We start from the raw sequence: 17,348 nt of genomic DNA, 5'->3' as shown, positions 1-17,348 counted from the left end.
GTTTCTGAGTTCATTTTGTTTCAAGTATAGTTCTTTTCAACTTTCATGTTACTATGAGCAAAGTTATCAGCAAATTGCTCTCTACTTCCTGCCCCCGCTGTGCTTCTGCTTTTGGGAACAAATTGTGTTCAGATGCCTTATATCCCTTAACTCCAACAACACTGTTTTCAGGACCCAGAAAATACCTCTATCCTCTGTCTCCTGCCCTGTTCTCCCCTCCTTCTTGCTCTTGTTTGTTTATTCGGGAATTTTGCCAGGTATTTCCCCAGTCAGTGTGCCTGCACCCACAATGCTCCCTCCCCTTTTAGAACGTCCCACCCCCCCACGAATGTTGCTAAGCAACCACCCACCATAAGAGTTGGTGCATTTTCCAGCCAATCAAATGACTGAACAAGATTTTGAATAGTGTTGAAGAAGGAAGGAGAATATTACTTTTTTTTCAGTCTAATACTTCTTCATTTTGTGGTTTACATTTTGCAAATCATTGTGGCTATTTCACCTCACTGTGCCTTACCGCTTTAGAGAGGTGGGATTGTGATAATTCACACTGCTGGTTCCCCATGTACTAACAGTCCACCACTGGGTGGCAGCACCATCAGTTTCTCAGTTACGACACAGGCTGCAAGACAACTGCTGTTGCTAAGCAATTCTGACTCGCGTGTCTTACCTGTGAAACATTTGTGATTTTTACAGATGTCCCTGACACCATTTTGTCTATTTTCACCATTTTGAAATGCATTATTTTCCACATTAAAGGAAATGTAAATATTGGTTGCACCATAAAATGTTTTCACATTCAAACTGCTAATCTTCTAAAGCTAGAGGTTCCCTTTATTAGGATCAATGCAGAGACAAAGCCTGTGTGTTTCAGAATGAGAGACCCATTATGTTTGAGATCCAGGTTTGGGTTAAATATTAGCCTTGAACAGCTACAGTTGACTTCATCTCATCATGCAGGAGGCAGGAAATGTGCTCTTGAGTGATTAGGCCAGCAGCTCTTCCACTTTGCCAGCAGCGGTAGAGATCAGTGTAGACTCTGGATTGATATGTTGTTCAGCTTCTTGTCTACCAGATGTTACCACTGACTGTTGTAATGTTTCGGACGCCTTGCACTTGATCAAGTCCCCTTAAATTGTTTCATTATCACTGATTTGTTTTCTCTTTGTCGCTCTCCAGGTTCCTGTGTCCCTCCCCCCCTCAGTCTCCCTGTGTGCACGTCCCTCATCTCAGCTTTGGTTGCAGTGCAGATGGCTCTTTGTTGGTGCTTCACAATGGGTCTAAGGTCAGTGTGCCTCATGCCATCCAGACGCTCACAAACTTCTCAACTCCAGCTGTCTAGTGGCTTTATTTTTAGTTTATCTAAAATGATATTCTATCAAACGTTGTCACAGCTCATGTACATATGCTTTGACCCCTGAATCTTAACTGTGCCATTTGTAGGAAAGCTTTGCAGCATATCTCTGAAAAAACACACACACACCAGAATATCAGATCAGCCAAAGAAATAGAAATGCAAATCTACCATCTGCTCTGTGATCCCAAACCAATCCTTGTTTATCATTCAAGAGCTAATGTAACAGTTACAGTTTGCTTAACGCTTATTATATATTTAAGGCTTAAAAATATAATAGTATTACTTTCAAAAATGGTTAAAAAAGAGAAAAGATAAGCTCAAGTTACATGTTGACAAGTTCTTTTAACTGCTAATCTGCCTGTTACCCAAATAAAACAGGGATTATACACTCCATTATTCAAAATCTTCATTGAAAGGATCATAGTCCTGTGACAATATACATGAGTTACGTTTATAGATTAATAACTATAAGATACATAAGAAAATGTTGTGCTTTGTCTGGCCATTTCCTTTTGCATAGTAAAAGTCACTGGGAAAAAGAAGGCTGAGCAGCAGAGGGCCGTGTGGTTTAACACCGATATGCAGCAAGAAAGAGCAGGTAGAGTGAAAGGCGGGAAACTAGAAGGAGGAGGAGCATTTCTTGCACAGCAGTAGGAATTACTGGAAATTTCCACTTTTCTCTGGCAAGACAGTTGCAAGGGTGGAGCTAAGAGGTGAAATAAATAAGGTGGTAGAGCTGAAGTTGTTAAGGAGTGCAGAAGAAAAACATTAACTTATCTATCATATACATCCTATTTGTTAGGCATTAGGTTAATGAAACATAAATGCATTTTATCAAGTAATGTGTCCTTATTTTACTTTATTCTACCTGGTTGCTGACAGCTGAGTTTCAATGATCTGTGTGTTAATTGACTTGTGTCCCTTTATACATGGTAAAATATTCTTGTATTTTCATGTTACCATAAATCCTTTTGAAACAATACTCATTAGACAACCATATAGTAATCACAGTGATGGGTGTTTGTCAAGTCAATGTGTGTAAACAAGTGTTTAAAAATAATCAGGTTATTTAACTTATAAACCAAAGTGAACATATCAGTACAAGATATTAAAGAAATATGAAAGTAATTAATTTGACGTATAAGAAAAATCAGAAAAAATATCCCTGACAGTACACTGATGCAGCAATGGCAATTGGAATGAATTTACAGATAGACAGATGAATAGATGGACAGACAGATAAATGTATTATGCATGTATAGTGCTGTTACCAATACCGTGTATGATGTATTATCTCTCAGCAAGGAAGGGCAAAGTGCTCATATGTTGCCCTACCTCACACTGTAATCAGACACTGTCTAGGGCTGAAGACTGAAGCATGTTTGCTTTTTCCTGTTGCTGTGTTTCAATGATAACTAAGATATAAATTACAAATTCAGAGCATATTTGATCACATGCCAACATTGTTTGACCTTTTTTTGGATTACGTTAAGAGTATTAAGTGTTAAGATAAGTTCCTTATCTGTTCTGTTAGACCAGAAAATGTACAGAACACATACTGTACATAGCCATAATTTAAATACCTGCAAGACATTTGCACAAGATATGTCATCCATTTGTTCATCTGTCCATACATCTATTTATTTAGTCATTCTCTAGCTTCTTTACAGCATCAGGTTCACTGTGGCAACAGAGCCAGTAAAGGACCCTCAAGTGACCTTTTCCCTTGCAATTTCATTCAACACCTCCACCAAGCACAAATATGCCAGCTGGGAGTTTTTAATCCCTACTGCCCTAGGTCTTCTCTGGAGTCTGTGTTTAGTCTTTATATCACGTATATACAGAGTGATAGGCAACCACACCAGTTGCCTATCAAGTTTTTATCTACTTGCATTCACATTATAATCTCTGGTCACGACTTATAGAAGGTCAGATTAAAAATGAAGTTTATGGTTTAGCACCATGGTCCAGTAAACTATGTAGATTACTGCAGCTGCTGCATTTTACCATCACTCCTCTCTCAATCATTTCTTCCCTTATACATTAATAATTAGCTTAATTTATCTAAACATGTCGACATAGTGTAGTGTCTTATTGGGCATCTTGTTGGGATAACACACCTTTACATAGAGAGAATTCCTTGGTGAAGTTAATCCTCATCCCAGTCACTTCAGACCCTAAAGCAGTTGGCTCCTGCATTAGAAATGGAGCCAGAAACAACAGTTCATAACTATGTGTTAACAAAACATTATCTAGACTTTGGCTGCACCCTGCCTGTGGTTATCATCAATAGGGAAGGAGACAATGCACATCCTTTAATAACACCCACTTGCTTGAGTTAATGGCAAACACTGCTTTAAAATATAATGTACTGAGACACAGAGGGTTTGCAGCAAACAAAAACAGCAGCAGTGGCACTTTTCAAATCCTTAAAACACCTACAGTCTAATCCACGCAACACTGAAGAGACATGCCAACCACAACAAAATCCAGAGCCGCAAGGATTTCAGGATTGTTTGGCACTGTGTGACAGATAAGCCTTGGTTTACATCATGTGGATAGTTATAGTAGTCTAACTTGATTGTTGCTGCTCTTTGTAGTTTTGCTACTATAAAACATCTCAAAACTATTTAATATTTGTAAGAATTTGTTATTGTTTATTAAAAATAGATCTAAGAGGTTATTTTTTGCATGACTGTGATAGTTTACAGAAAAGTAATGTATATGCATCCCTCGCTGTGCATTTAACTTAAGAGCTACAGCTTGGAGTCAACTTTATATTGTCCCAGATCTCTGCAGGATTTGGCTGAGGACCAGAAAAGCAAGGCAGACCATGTAGGACGTTGCTGTTTAAAAGAAAAGAGCTCACTTTGCCCCCACCAATTGCTCTAATTATCAGGACCCTTCCCCCGTCTAATCCTGACCTTTACACTTTGATGGGTCCCACTTTGCTCACCCCCCCTGACATTCCACAAGTCAGGTCAGTCCCCTGTCCCAAAGAAGTTAAGGTGAAATTTTGTTGCTGTACCTGTATCACCAGACCTGTCACCTCAGAGAGAACATTCAAATAAATTATTCCTCAGGCAGTACTAAAGCTATATTTTATTAAATTTTAAACATGTGTCATTATGAATACAAAGAGTCTTTTATTTTATACAGTATTGCTTTCGTGGTCACACAAAAGTTTCCAGTTCCTGCTTGTGGAAAATGTGGCAAATATTCCGTTTGTTTGGAATATAACCATTTAGAAGGCTCACTACATAACTTGTATTTCTAACATATAAATTACATTTCTTTTTCAACTTTTTCTTGACTGCCCTACATCATGTAGAAATTCCATTCACTTATTTACCTGCAGAATATCTTTTTTTCTACTTTGTAACATACGGAAACATGGTGAGATGGGCAAGTTAAAATAAAAGACAGGAAATGATCTCATAAGCAGCCCCCCACCCCTCTCCTTTCTTTGATTGCTCCCATTTTCCAGTTACAGAAAAAGAGTGAGTAGTGCTTTATGTTGCTTTTTAGTCTATCCCACCATTTCTATCCTGGATTTAAAGGCTCTGCACAGAATTAGGCCATTACTCACTGTGGATGTATGCTTCAATGCCCTCAAGTCCCCACATGGTCTTCATTGACCAAATCAAAAAGGGGAATACTTGATGCAATACCAAGAGGACTTCTTGTCTGCATTTGCAGTAACATGTTGAAAGTGTTTTATTGTTGCTTGTATTATTTTTGAACTACAGTTTTCTCTCAATGTGTTTACCTGATCTTTATTTCATTGGTCCTAACAAATATAGTTGACAGATAATTTGGTATATAGTCAAGTGAAAACTGGAAACACATTTAGGAGAAGTAGAAAATAAATCCGTGTACTAGTAGCAGACTAGTACACTGATACACAGCCCTTTGATCTCTGCATAATTACGGTCTTCATAATTATGTTTCAGCAGAATGTGAGATGAATGACTAAAAAGGGCCCAGAGGCTTCTTCAAAATCAGTGGATTGAATTCTGGCATGTCGTGGAGAAGATAACTCTGGCAGAACGGGATTAGGTCCTAGGTAGCCCTAAAATTAGAGGATGAAGAAATAGTTGTGTCAAAATATTCTGCTTGTGTGTGATGGAATAAGTTAAGGATACAAATATTTGTCTACAAACATTTAAAATCCATTCCAAGGTAATGTTATCTGTGCAGGATGTGGAAATATCTGTTTGTATATTGGATATATAGAAATGGAAATTGAAATGTTGCTATAAGAGCCATCTGATACTGTTTTATGAAAATGAATGACAGCTGTGTGTGGGCGGAAACAATGACAGGTGTGGCAAATTAGGTTGGTAAAAACTTAAGGAATTCATTTGGTTTACACAATATAAGTTAGGCAGATTATACCTGAAAATAAAATATCTGACTTCTTTTTAACTGACAGTAAGGCACTGACCAGATGCAGGTTTAAATTACAGAGCTCAGGCACCACAAAGTCATGTGTTGCCACTTCCTTTGGTTTAACAGTTGGATGAGCGAATGCAGAGATGGCAAAGAAATTTCATCTCAAAGAACTTCAGAGGGAGGAGAAAAAACAAACTTGCCTGGGATATTAGTTAAGACAACAGCAATCAACACGATCTAATGTTTTTTTTTTTTTTTACTGTGACAACATATCTCAAGAAATATTTAAAATACGAATATTATTATTAGATTAACCTGTGGTTGTGCGCATATCAGTAGCATCTGTCATCAAATACACCCAACCGCATAATATTTTATAGCATTATACATATGTTTTTGCATATATGTGTTAGTGCTTATAGCAATGTTAATTCTATTATGTGGAATTGACAGTTGCCCATAGATAGGCTAGATATTTTGGTAGAGCCCCTTATTAGCTTGTGAAAAGTGAACTTATTCAGGAAATATTTAAGCGCGACCTTTGACAGTGACATAAAAATAATGTAAGGTGTAAGGTTTTCAGACAGTTCTGTAAAAATACATGCACAGACACACACTTCCTGTAATACACATCACACACTGTTACATATTCTCTGATTGACTTATAATTCACAAAGTGTGACTATTGTGTGATTCCTGACGCATGATGATTTACCGTTTATGCAATGGGAAATTTCAGTGATTCTCAGTAACAACTAAAATAAGTTAATAAATATTGCATTTTTAAAATGTATGTCTAGGTTTCAGGCTATGCAGATGGTTGTATTTTGCCCTATCAAAGAATTAGAAACACCCCAATGTAATGCATAATTGATTAACACGTGCATTGTTCGTGTCTAATAAGAAGTGGAAAGGATACTTAAGCGAGAACACATTTCGTTAGAAGTGTTAAATATAGAAGGAGGAGTGGTTTGCACATCGTCACATAATTAGTCCTTTTCGCTGTAATTTGATATCCGATGTCTGCAGAGAAAGAGCGCTAAGACAAAAGACATCGTCCGCGGGCATATGTTTGAAAACTTTTACGATCCCTCTATTTAAAAACGCATCCGTTTTTAGTTTAATCTGGCGTTTCGTGGTATTGAAATGATTCCAAGCTCACTCGCTTTGTATAATTGTTTGGTGAAATACATCAAACGCAAACTGATGTAGTAGAAAGAAAGAACTCTGCTATCATAGTGCAGCGCTTTAAAAACACTGACCAATCAACGACAAAATAGCCAGTAGGCGGGAGCTCTTGTCATGTTTGACAAGACATTTCTCTAATCGAATACTCCATCCGTCGGCATTGTCCAATCGTGTTGGGGATCGACCCGCCGTGGCCAACAGGAGTAGATTTTCAACGGGGTTGAGAGAAAAGCGGAGACAGGCAGACATCATTTCTCACTCGGCGTCTTTGGACTATCCACACGACGGCAACGAGCTAGCAAATAATCCCCCCTTTCTAAACATTCATATAAATATATAAATTAATTCACAAAAATAGCTATGGCCGACACAGCTGTTGACACGACCGCAACTGCAGAGGTTACAGCAAAGGTGCGTTTTATTCAAGGTTTTTTCCCGTTGGAATCGTCGTGTTAAAAGATTTTGGGAAGTTTTCCTAGTTGTGTTATTTTTGTTAACAATTGGTTAACAAACTATCTTAGGTTTAATAATAGTGAGTTGCTCGGCAGTTGTAGCAAAGGATACAGTAAATGCTACTTAGTGTAAGTTCAAACAGCAATCGTGAGCGTGCTTTTCATAAATGACTGTTGAATCGCTTCTCGACGGCCAGACGTCATTAACGTGATTTAAATTGCGAGTTTTCAATGTTGACTACTAAATGTAGTGTAATATGAAGCGTATGTGATGTGCTTACCTGGAAATGTCTGTTGAGCAGACAAAAGCGGTAGCAACGCTACGGCTGGTGAAGCGGAGCTGCTGCTGCCGCTGTGGGCGGGAAGCCACAGTAACGTTAACGTTACATTACGCGCGGACGGAAAGAAAACGCTGTTGTTGTTTGTTATTGATTTTATCGCCTACATTGACTCGTGAAACAATTATTCCCACTTTGGTACATATTTATGTGTAATTTTAACCATGCGTGGCACTTAGAACGAACTCTTTGCTGAGCGTCTCATTGATTAAGGGTCATGCTTTTATTTTGTAGGAGCTGAAAGAGAAGAAAGAAGTGGAGGAAGAGAAGACCGACAACGAGGACGCACCTGCCAATGGCACAGTGAGTTGGGAGAGGAGGACCAGCCTCATGGCCTTTTGTCTTAACACCCTTCATCATGCAGGTGTCGCTGCAGCCGCCTCCCCCTTCTGTTCAGCTTCTCCTCCACAGTGTGCTTTGTTTGGGTTCTGGCACAGATGTTAGCTAGCAAGCCTTTGGATGTCTCCATCGGTCTTTAGTCCGAGGCCTCTCGGAGCTTGTTAGCTAATCCTCTGGGGAGGTAACAAGAGCTCTAAACATATAACGTTAAGTGTTCCCAAAGGAGCCTGTAGATATTAAACTCAGAGGATACTTCAACTATGCTTTAAATTTTTTTGTGTCCACTTTTTAAAATGGTATTCATAATCCTACAAAAGTGGTCATTAATAAAAGCCCCGATATCTTTCTCTTTATTCAGAATGGTGCCGATCACATTGACAAAGTCGAAGAGGCTGCAGAGGAGGAACACAAAAATGGAGATGGTACATTCATATAGATCAGTACCTTTTTTGTTTATAGAAATACGTTTGACATTCATCTTTCACAGGTTTCTCAAATTGTTTCTCTTCATCTCAGAAATTTTTCCCTTGCATGGCCCTAACTGACATCTGGCAGTGACTCTTGTTGTAGCTGCACAAAAAGTAAAGGATGTATTTTATGAAGTGACAAACTGTTCCTACAGAGAATGAAGAGGACGCACCCCCTGCTGAAGAGACTGATGCACAGCCTGTGAAGCGTGCAGCTGAGGAGGAGGAAGAAGAGGTTTGTATACAGTTTAGTCACTTGATATGTGTTGACTAATCTGCTGAACTTTGAATTATTGCTAATGCACAATTTGTTTTTATTAGGAAAAAGTGGAGACAAAAAAGCAGAAGACAGAGGAAAATGGAGATTCAAAAGAGGCGGAAGTGGAGGCTTAAGTCTCTGCCCTGCTACTTGTTTGCAGCACTGTCTTACCAGCCTGGTCAACATCATGTCGTAGAGCTTGTGCTATCTGTATCTTTGAGAGATATTTCTTTGTTTGCTCCCATGTTATCACATTGCACTGGAGTCCTGAAACATAGTGGCCCTGCATCCTTTTTTATGAAATGTTATTTATTGGTCTTTAAAATGAGCTTTGTTTTCTACTTGTACAAATTGGGCCACACCATGAGATCAGTTTTTCATTTCTTAAGGTTTTTATATCAGTATGTCAGAAGCACAATCTCTATTATGACAGTGCTGACCAGATGATTTCTACATATCAGGCAGCTGCTCACCACCTCCAAGGCTCATGTCGACCTCTCAGATTCACTTAAAGGACCAAAGACAAGTTTTAAGCAGGGGCTAATGGACAGTTGTTAACATTAGTTGAGGCATAATTTTTTTGTGTGTGTGTTGAGCTGCTTGTTAATTCTTGGCTTGACTGACCTGTTAACGGGTGATGCAAATGATTAAAGGGACTATGTCTCCATGGTAAGATTGCTTGACCCTGTTGAATGCAGGATTTTGCAATGTTAATTAACCCCTCTTAAACCTTAAAGCTTTGGTCATTTGTTCTGTATGCATTCCACGCAAGTTTGTACCATTTATACTTTTTTTTTTTTTTTTCCCCCAAGTTTTAAATAAGTTTTATGTTATGGCTGCGTAGCCCAGTTTTGTGTCCAAGACTGCCTTTTTCAAAACCAGAATGACATTCGGTTACATCAGCCACTGCTTTGTATATTCTGATTAAGAAATAAATTGTCTTTTTACTTAAGGGTGTCTATATTTGTGTTTGTTACCTGTTTTTGGTTTATCATTGCTGTTTAAAGCTATGGCTTGAAAAGTGGATGATGTCACTTGACCCACATTTTCTTAACATGGAAAATGGCTGACTTAGATGCAGGAAGGAGCAGGAATAATCTCTCACTTGGTAATGGAAAAGGGTACATAGAATCAATGGATTGCAGTTGTGTCCTGGCTCCACCATGTGGTGTTTTTTTAAGGTTGCAGATCACTTTAGCTCAAGCTCAATGGTGTTGACAACAGTGGTAACTGGGAATTTAATCATAACACAGGAGTCCAAAATGGCAAAATTATCATTTTAGTTTTAACTTAATCCTGAATAAAAGTAACACTGCCATAATTAAACAATAGGTGGTAACACAGAATGTGTGGATTTTTGTTTTTTAAAGCAAACTGCAACAGCATGATGCACACAGTTACTGTTTCCTCTGAAACATTAGCATGGCAGTCCCGGAGGCTTTTAATAGTAGGCAATTCTCACCGGCACCATATCGATGCTAGTTAATGAAACCATTACAATGAAAGGCTTAAAACAAGTTACATATAAAGTTCAACTTATGTTAAAGCCCTGAAATCAGACTTTGTGCCTGTGCTGAGGCTGAACAGACAAACCATACTGTTTACCATGGTGAAATAGCAGTAAAACATAAATATATGTACCATTTTGCTGTTGAGGATATTTTTTAGGATGGTGTAAGAAAAGACTTGAAGTTTGATGATTCCTGTGAGGAACTTAACAAATGTAACAACACCATGGTGGACATGGTGGAGAAGAAGCCTACTACCTGAAGCATGCACCCTAATGATGACAACAACCAGTAACTGTTTGCTCTATACACCCCAAGTCTTTCCTCTCACTGTTGTCCACCTTCAGGGTTACCCATAGTTCACATGAGTCTTCTGTCTGTTTGCTGTTCTTCTGTTTTGTTCGGTTTCCCAATGAATGCTGATTCACACCCCAGTTTCAACTTCTCCTCTTCCTGATAATGACAAGAATCACTGTCATTATTACAATGGCATGGCCAGGAGTAGGGTGACAGCTGACAGGCCTGCCCATAGCTCAGTGAGGGCCCAGTTAGAATTTGCCACCAGTACACATTTCTCTGTGTTTTTGAAAGTTTGTGTATAAGTGTATTTGTGTCATCCTATTAGTCATGGCTCTGTGTCAAGTGAGTTTTTAATTGGCATTGTACTCATACCTGGGACTTGATTAAAAGTCCCCCAGCACCAAACTGTGAAATACAATGACTGAATAGTGTGAAAAGTGTTTGTGTTTGCTGTTAAAATGTGGACAATGTGAAGCCCTTATAGACTATGTATTGGATTAAGCACTGTTCAGCTTCACATGAATATCAAGTATGTGTTTGCTAAATTATGCTAAAAGTGCTCTTGAATTAATGAAGAGGCATTAAATAGTGAGTGTGAGCAGTCACTGGCAGCACATTCAATAAGTCACAAAAATCCTGCCTATGGTGTGATACTAATATGCTAACTCAGAGAAACAGGCAGGTAGACATTCCCTTGGCCGTATGACCAAAATAAAACATTAACACAAGGCTTTGGGAAAGTACATTGCAGCTCATGCAAGCATTAGGCAACTGATAAAAGGAAGAAAAAGAGGGGAAAGCTGTTGTTAGCCTGTACTGTAGAAAGTGATCAACATTACTATAATTAACAACAACAAGCAAGAAAAGATAAGTCAAGATTTTACAGCAAAGAATCAGACAGGAGAATAGCTTAGGCATCTATATAATCAAAGAGGGCACTCACAGTCTCACACACACAAATCTATTTCACCCACACTGCATTCAAACAGGTCACACATTCGTTTGCGAAGGTTAGGGAAAAAAAGGCATGGGCACACACACTGTATGGACACACCGATCATGTATACACATATTAGAGAAGTGGCCAATGTCTGTCTGTCTGTCTAGCTCTGAGAAGAGCAGTGCTGATTAGTGTAAAACCATACATGGCATTGTGCTGTACAGTGTGTGTCAGGATGTACAGCACGTTTGTCCTATCAGTGCTGTGAAGGTGAACGTACCCAGACACTAAATGACAGTGTGAGAGCATGTGTCATTGACAGTATGTGTATGTGTGTGAGGTAAAAGTGGCCTTTCTAAATGTGCACTAATAGTGGCTGGGTCTCACTATCGGGGGGCTCACCCTCAGGGGGGGGCAGATGGTACACCACGCAGAGAGAGGAGTACAGGCAGCCCACGAATGACATCAGGCTTGAAAAGTACATCACTCCCTGGGCCCCACCCACCAGTGAGGTCAAAGGTCCCATCGCCACGGACACTAGGATCTGAGCCAAGAAATACTGGCAGCTGAGCAGAGAGATGTCCACTCCCATCCCTCTTCTGGTCCCTTCCTCTGATGAGCCACAAAACTGAAGGACATACATGAATAGTTTAGTTGTAAAGTAAATCTGATGATGCACCAATAATTTATTTAATAGCAACTTTACGTAGATAAAATATTTAATTTTAATGTCTGTCTAAATGTGACACAATCATTTGCAGCAGTTTGGCTCATGAAGACAGGAAATAGGGCTCAGTCAGGTAAAGGTGTGCTTACCAGAACACATAAATCTCAAGACATAGTTGACTACTTAACTCCCATAAACTAGTGTCAGTTTTAAATGGTTTTGTGCAACACAACAAATGGCATATACAATGTTTGTTAGTAAGCTGTAGATGGGGTAGTTGGATATTGTTACCCTCGGAAGGCAGCTAGTTGTTTCAATCTCTATGTTAAGCTAAATTCACATACAACAGACAAATCAGTATTATCAATCTTCCTATATAACTATTGTCCAGGCTTAAATAAAAATAATAATAACACTAAGCAACTGATGACCTAATGCTAGTTGTAAACATGTATCTAAAGACTGACCTGAGGGCTCTGGTAGTATTCACACAGCAGAGAATAAGGCAGCGTGCATAGAGACGAGAAGAGCACTCCATAGGTGACACAAAGAGAAAGTACCACGTACAGGTTGGTGGACAATGTGGCAAGGCCCGTGCCCAAACCAAATGCCAAGTAGGCAAAGAAATATAGAGTGCGAAGAGAGAAACGCTCCTCCAATTTCTCCAATATGGCTGGAAGTTAAAGAACCCCAGAGAGAAACAGAAAGAACAAATGCAAAGCTGTAATCAGGACAAATTATTGCACAAATGTAACCAGGAAAGAAATTACACGTCAAAACTGCTCTAACAATAAGAATGTTGCATTTGCAATTGTAACTTACCTGAGTAGAAAGCAGCACTGAATGCATAGATGCACATGCCCCAGCAGCCCATAGTAACACCAGCATTATAGCGTTGGTAAGCCTCAGAGTCATGGGGTGCTTTAGGGTCTCCTTCAAAGACAACCTCCCCCATGAAGTCAGTGTAAAAGAGCAGCATGCCTTCAAAGGATAGCCAGCCTATACAGGACAGAGAAAGCCAATAAGGTGTAACTTAATTCAAATACACACAGTTAAAGGTGTTCCAGTGTTTTCTGTTAAACTAAATTCTGTTAAACTCTCACCTAAAAAATGATTAGTGCATAAACTCCGCAGAGAGGGAGGCATCCTGTAGATGGCTATACACAGCAGCTTCATTGACATTTGGGATTCTCCTGTCTCCATATTCTCACTCAGATCGCTCTCATAGCGTACCCCATTCAGTAAAATGTTTGCCACCTGTTGAAAAATGACAAAAAAATGACACAGTTTAAAATGCTGTGAAAGCAACTGACAAAAGAACTTTTGCCATTTTCAAAACAAACAACTGACCTGTTGGCTGAAGGTCACTGTTCTTCTCCGTCCATTCTCCAGCCCAACAATCTGAGTTGCCATGGGCTCCTCCATCAGTGCAAGACTCTGGGGTCGCTTTAGGATACCAGCCGTGGACCCCTGATGTGACCCTGCTGTAGGCTGAGCTCCAGTTGTGACCTGAGATGCTCCATGAGACTGTGCCTCTCCCTCACGCCCAGGGGCTTCTGCATCCTGAGCATCCCCAGATGGATGAGACGCCACATCGGGCTGGATATGTCCCACAGAAGGACTCCCTGCCCCCTGCATGGCCTCATCAGGAGGAGAACCCCCAGGAAGCAGGGGCAGGGTGGTGGAGTTGGGGGCCAGGGTCTGTGGTGCCTGCTGACCTGTGTAGCAGTCTATGAGCACACTGTCTATATAGGAGGTTCCTAAAGAGGAGGCAAACTCATTGATGCCTGTGAGAGAACTGTCCCTACTTATAAAACTGCCATATTTTGGAGTGAGGGGGCTCAAGGGGGATATGGGGCTAGAGAGGCCAACACAGAGACGCGCATTGGCACTGCAAGAATGGGCCAGGGGCTCTGCATTACACAGGCGAGGCTTGTAACTGTAAAGACCTTCCTCATCTTCCTCCTCCAGTTCCAAAGCTGATCCTGGGGGAACAGGAGGAGAGGGAGGTAGCAGGAGGCTGGGGCTCTTCAGGTGGTTTTTGCTTGAGTTTTTGTTTGGTTGGCTCTTTGGTAGGGGCCGCTCAGGGATACTCATCAGAGTCATGGCTGTAGCGATCACCAGAGTGATGCTCGTAAACAGGTATATGACCCTCAGCTGACCTCCCATTGACCATCCGAATTGTGTCTGGTCCCAGTTGATGCCACCTACAACGTAGCCAAATCCACCTCCTAGCCCTGTAGAGTAATGTAAAGAATAAAGATAACTATATAATAGAAATAGGAGCATTTATTTTTAAATTGATTTCCTAAAGATCAATTTCTGCTGATTTCCTCAAAATGATCTTAAGAATAAGTTAAAGCTGCATTTTTCTATAAAAATCAAACAGTATCATGTGTTTGTAACCCTGTCAAGTGTTCTTCTACCTGCCAATAACGCATGGATGTTCAACCCCCGATCTTGATCCTCTGGGCTGCATACATCCATCATGTAAGCATGGCTAGGATTGTCAGCTGAATCAGCACTGAAGTCCATCAGAACCACACCGCACACTGTCAGGACAATTCCCCACTTGTGATTCGATGCTGTGTCAGCCAGCACACCTCCGATGTCGCGCCCATTAAGCACCAGGGTTAGACCGACTAAAGCCCCTGTGAAGGAGAAAAGTAGAAAGAAAGAAAATAATACTTTCGATATTAGTTCAGACTATATTAAAAAAGCTCTCTGCTTCTAACTGAAAAATGTCTCCAGATGACATCACCTGGAGGAACCTTTAGTTCAGATTATGTCATCTTGATGCTCACACTATGAGGTTTGTAATCAGGGTCAACCTGCTTTTCCAGAGCTCCCCCAGATGACATCATCTGTACTCCTAATAGTGAAAGAGTTTTTCAGCCAGAATGAGAAATATTTTAATAGAGGGAAGTCAAAGGGAAGTTTAAAAGCAGTAATGTATATTTACACCCTATAGTAAGCGATAGAAAGCAGGTGAAAATTGGTGAAGTTGCCATTTAAAGAATTTTGTCAAGTACAAGAAAGTTTAAGAAAGTGACACCAATGATGTATCTCGACCTAGGCTTAGAGGCTACTGAAAACAAAGCTAGGTAAATGCCTCGCATGAGTGAGAAAAGATGTCATCAGATGGCATAATGAGAAGATAAGAATGGTTATATATTGGACATCTTATTATGGGCTAAGAGCCACAACACCTTATCTCTGCTGTTTCTTGCAAATTATGGAAGTGAAGGATAAAATTACAGGAGTACCAACTTAACATGTCCGTACCTATAGCCAAAGCAAAGATAAAAGGTCTCCTTCTCCCGAAACGAGATGTGCAACGGTCACTCCATGCTCCTAACAGTGGCTGAACAAGGAATCCTTCAAACGAACAACAGAGGTCAGAGTTATAAACAATACAAGCTATGACATGTCAAAATACATCAGTTGGCCATCCTCCTTTGCTGTTCACTTACCCAGTATGGGGCTAATAAACCATACTAAGCTGTAGAACTGATCAGGCAGACCCATCTGTAAAAGCACAGGAGTTACATAAGCTGTTTCCATGGCATAGCTGAATTCAATACCAAACAGGATGCAGCCATTGAAGAGCAGCTCTTGGAAAGTACGTCTGGGGGGAAGCTCACTGAGGTCCAGCTGGTCCAGGGGACAGGGAGTGTTGGGGGGTGGAGGTGGAGAAGGTCTTATCAGCTTCCTGCGCTTTGGCTGTCTTTGGAAGTTGTTGGCTCTGTGACTGAGATGCCGAGTGGTGGAGGTTGGAAAGCTGGCTGTTTTGGGTAGTGAACTCCTCCATATACCTTCCTGAGCTGTGGATAACCTCCCTCCTGGACTGGCCAAGAGGGGGTCACTTGGTGTGCCCATGCCCGGAGATGACATCTCGCTCATGCAAGCTTACACTGCAGCATAAAAAATGTGATAAACATTTTGAGATAAACCACATACATGGTGAAAAGTTTTAATGGACTGTTCACACTAGAGGTCATTCAAGATCACTCCGATGTGGCTTGGTGAAAATGTGAGTAACTCGAAGCTGCTAATGGATGTGTAGTGTTACCAAAAGGACACTGCAGTGATCAGCAGACAGCAAGTATGGCACAGTAATAATGGGCACGACGCACTGCTTCCAATGCGCACGTTAGGGTTGTGCGCAAGCCCATGTGCTCGGCGTAGCTAGAATGCGGCACCGCTCTGATGGAGCCTGTTTCCATTTAAATTTTTCATGGAGGAAGCTCAAATGGGAAACAATGGAGCCGTTGACGGCTATATTAATAGCAAAACAATTACAGGGATAATGCATCATTATCGCTCGAACACAAATAAAATATTTCAGCAGTGTAGATCCATTTATTTCCATGTAGATCGATTTTTTATAGGCAAACGAGTTTAGGTATTTTTTTCTGGACTTGAAATTTGTGTTTAAAGGTGACGACCACAAAATCGAGTTAACAGTGTTATAAGATGAAGAAGGCGTGCAAATTGAAACGTGATATTTACCTTGTCGGGCCGGCTCGTCATTTATTGCAGCATACTTTGGAGGTAAAAAGCGATCATTGTGGTGTATACATAACGTAGGATCAATTACAGGAGTCATTATTGTTTTTTTGTGTTTCCTTTGATGCAGTCATCCCCCCGCTCTCTCCTCTGTCCCTTCTCCTTCCCCCTCTTCCCTCCTTGGCACCCCCTTCTCCTTTTTCCTCGCGGTCTCTCCTGTGACGTCACGCCCCTCCCTGCAACATCAGCACCCACGGTCCCCGCTGTAAAGAGCACGTCCATCAACACCCGTCTTGTGAATCAGTTTTGTCAATCTGTTTCCTCCTCATTTCCCCAGTATAGACCTACACTGCAGTTTCCTTGTGAGTATACATAGTCCCTCTGTTTTTATCTGCAACCTGAAATCTGAAAATTTTTTGCCTGCTCATTTGCTTTCAAACTCTTGCTTTTGTGATGGTTCTTATGTATCAGCCTGTTCAGCTTCTGCCCCCTTTGCCTCTTCTCCCTTCCTGTTTTATTTGCTTGGGCTCTGAAGTAAGTTTGTGTTGTCTCTTTGCTTGGTGTTTCCAACATGTTTTGTCACATTTCAGATATTTATGGCTCAAAGATATTTCCCCTCTAATCCTCTCAGA

At 40.6% G+C, this 17,348-nt stretch overlaps 2 protein-coding genes and 1 long non-coding RNA gene across 4 annotated transcripts; 1 reads left to right on the top strand and 2 right to left on the bottom strand.

Annotated features, from left to right (window-relative positions):
• Window positions 1-1,083: 1,083 nt before the first annotated feature.
• Window positions 1,084-7,750, bottom strand: LOC137127111 (uncharacterized). Its single transcript, XR_010914378.1, has 3 exons — window positions 7,671-7,750; window positions 3,475-3,547; window positions 1,084-1,460 (listed from the first exon to the last, which is right to left on the bottom strand). It is a non-coding gene; the product is annotated as an uncharacterized lncRNA (long non-coding RNA).
• On the top strand, window positions 7,104-9,744 carry si:ch211-222l21.1 (prothymosin alpha). The gene is made up of 5 exons (XM_067503567.1): window positions 7,104-7,348; window positions 7,962-8,030; window positions 8,425-8,488; window positions 8,689-8,768; window positions 8,855-9,744. Exons 1-5 carry the CDS (start codon window positions 7,298-7,300, stop codon window positions 8,924-8,926), a joined length of 336 nt encoding a protein of 111 aa, XP_067359668.1. The 5' UTR covers window positions 7,104-7,297; the 3' UTR covers window positions 8,927-9,744.
• A 260-nt stretch (window positions 9,745-10,004) lies between these two features.
• slc45a1 (solute carrier family 45 member 1) lies at window positions 10,005-16,882 on the bottom strand. Of its 2 annotated transcripts, XM_067503557.1 has the most exons (10): window positions 16,720-16,882; window positions 15,681-16,121; window positions 15,493-15,585; window positions 14,634-14,858; window positions 13,558-14,444; window positions 13,311-13,464; window positions 13,030-13,206; window positions 12,675-12,880; window positions 11,943-12,168; window positions 10,005-10,753 (listed from the first exon to the last, which is right to left on the bottom strand). In XM_067503557.1, exons 2-10 carry the CDS (start codon window positions 16,108-16,110, stop codon window positions 10,725-10,727), a joined length of 2,427 nt encoding a protein of 808 aa, XP_067359658.1. In that variant the 5' UTR covers window positions 16,111-16,121; window positions 16,720-16,882; the 3' UTR covers window positions 10,005-10,724. The 2 variants fall into 2 exon arrangements, with proteins under 2 accessions (XP_067359658.1, XP_067359657.1); XM_067503556.1 differs by having other exon boundaries at window positions 10,005-12,168.
• Between the last annotated feature and the right edge of the window lie 466 nt (window positions 16,883-17,348).

Source organism: Channa argus, chromosome 5, assembly GCF_033026475.1.
Source record: "Channa argus isolate prfri chromosome 5, Channa argus male v1.0, whole genome shotgun sequence".
Lineage (NCBI taxonomy): Eukaryota > Metazoa > Chordata > Actinopteri > Anabantiformes > Channidae > Channa > Channa argus.
Note: the sequence above shows the minus strand (reverse complement) of the source record. Positions and strands in the feature narration are given on the sequence as shown.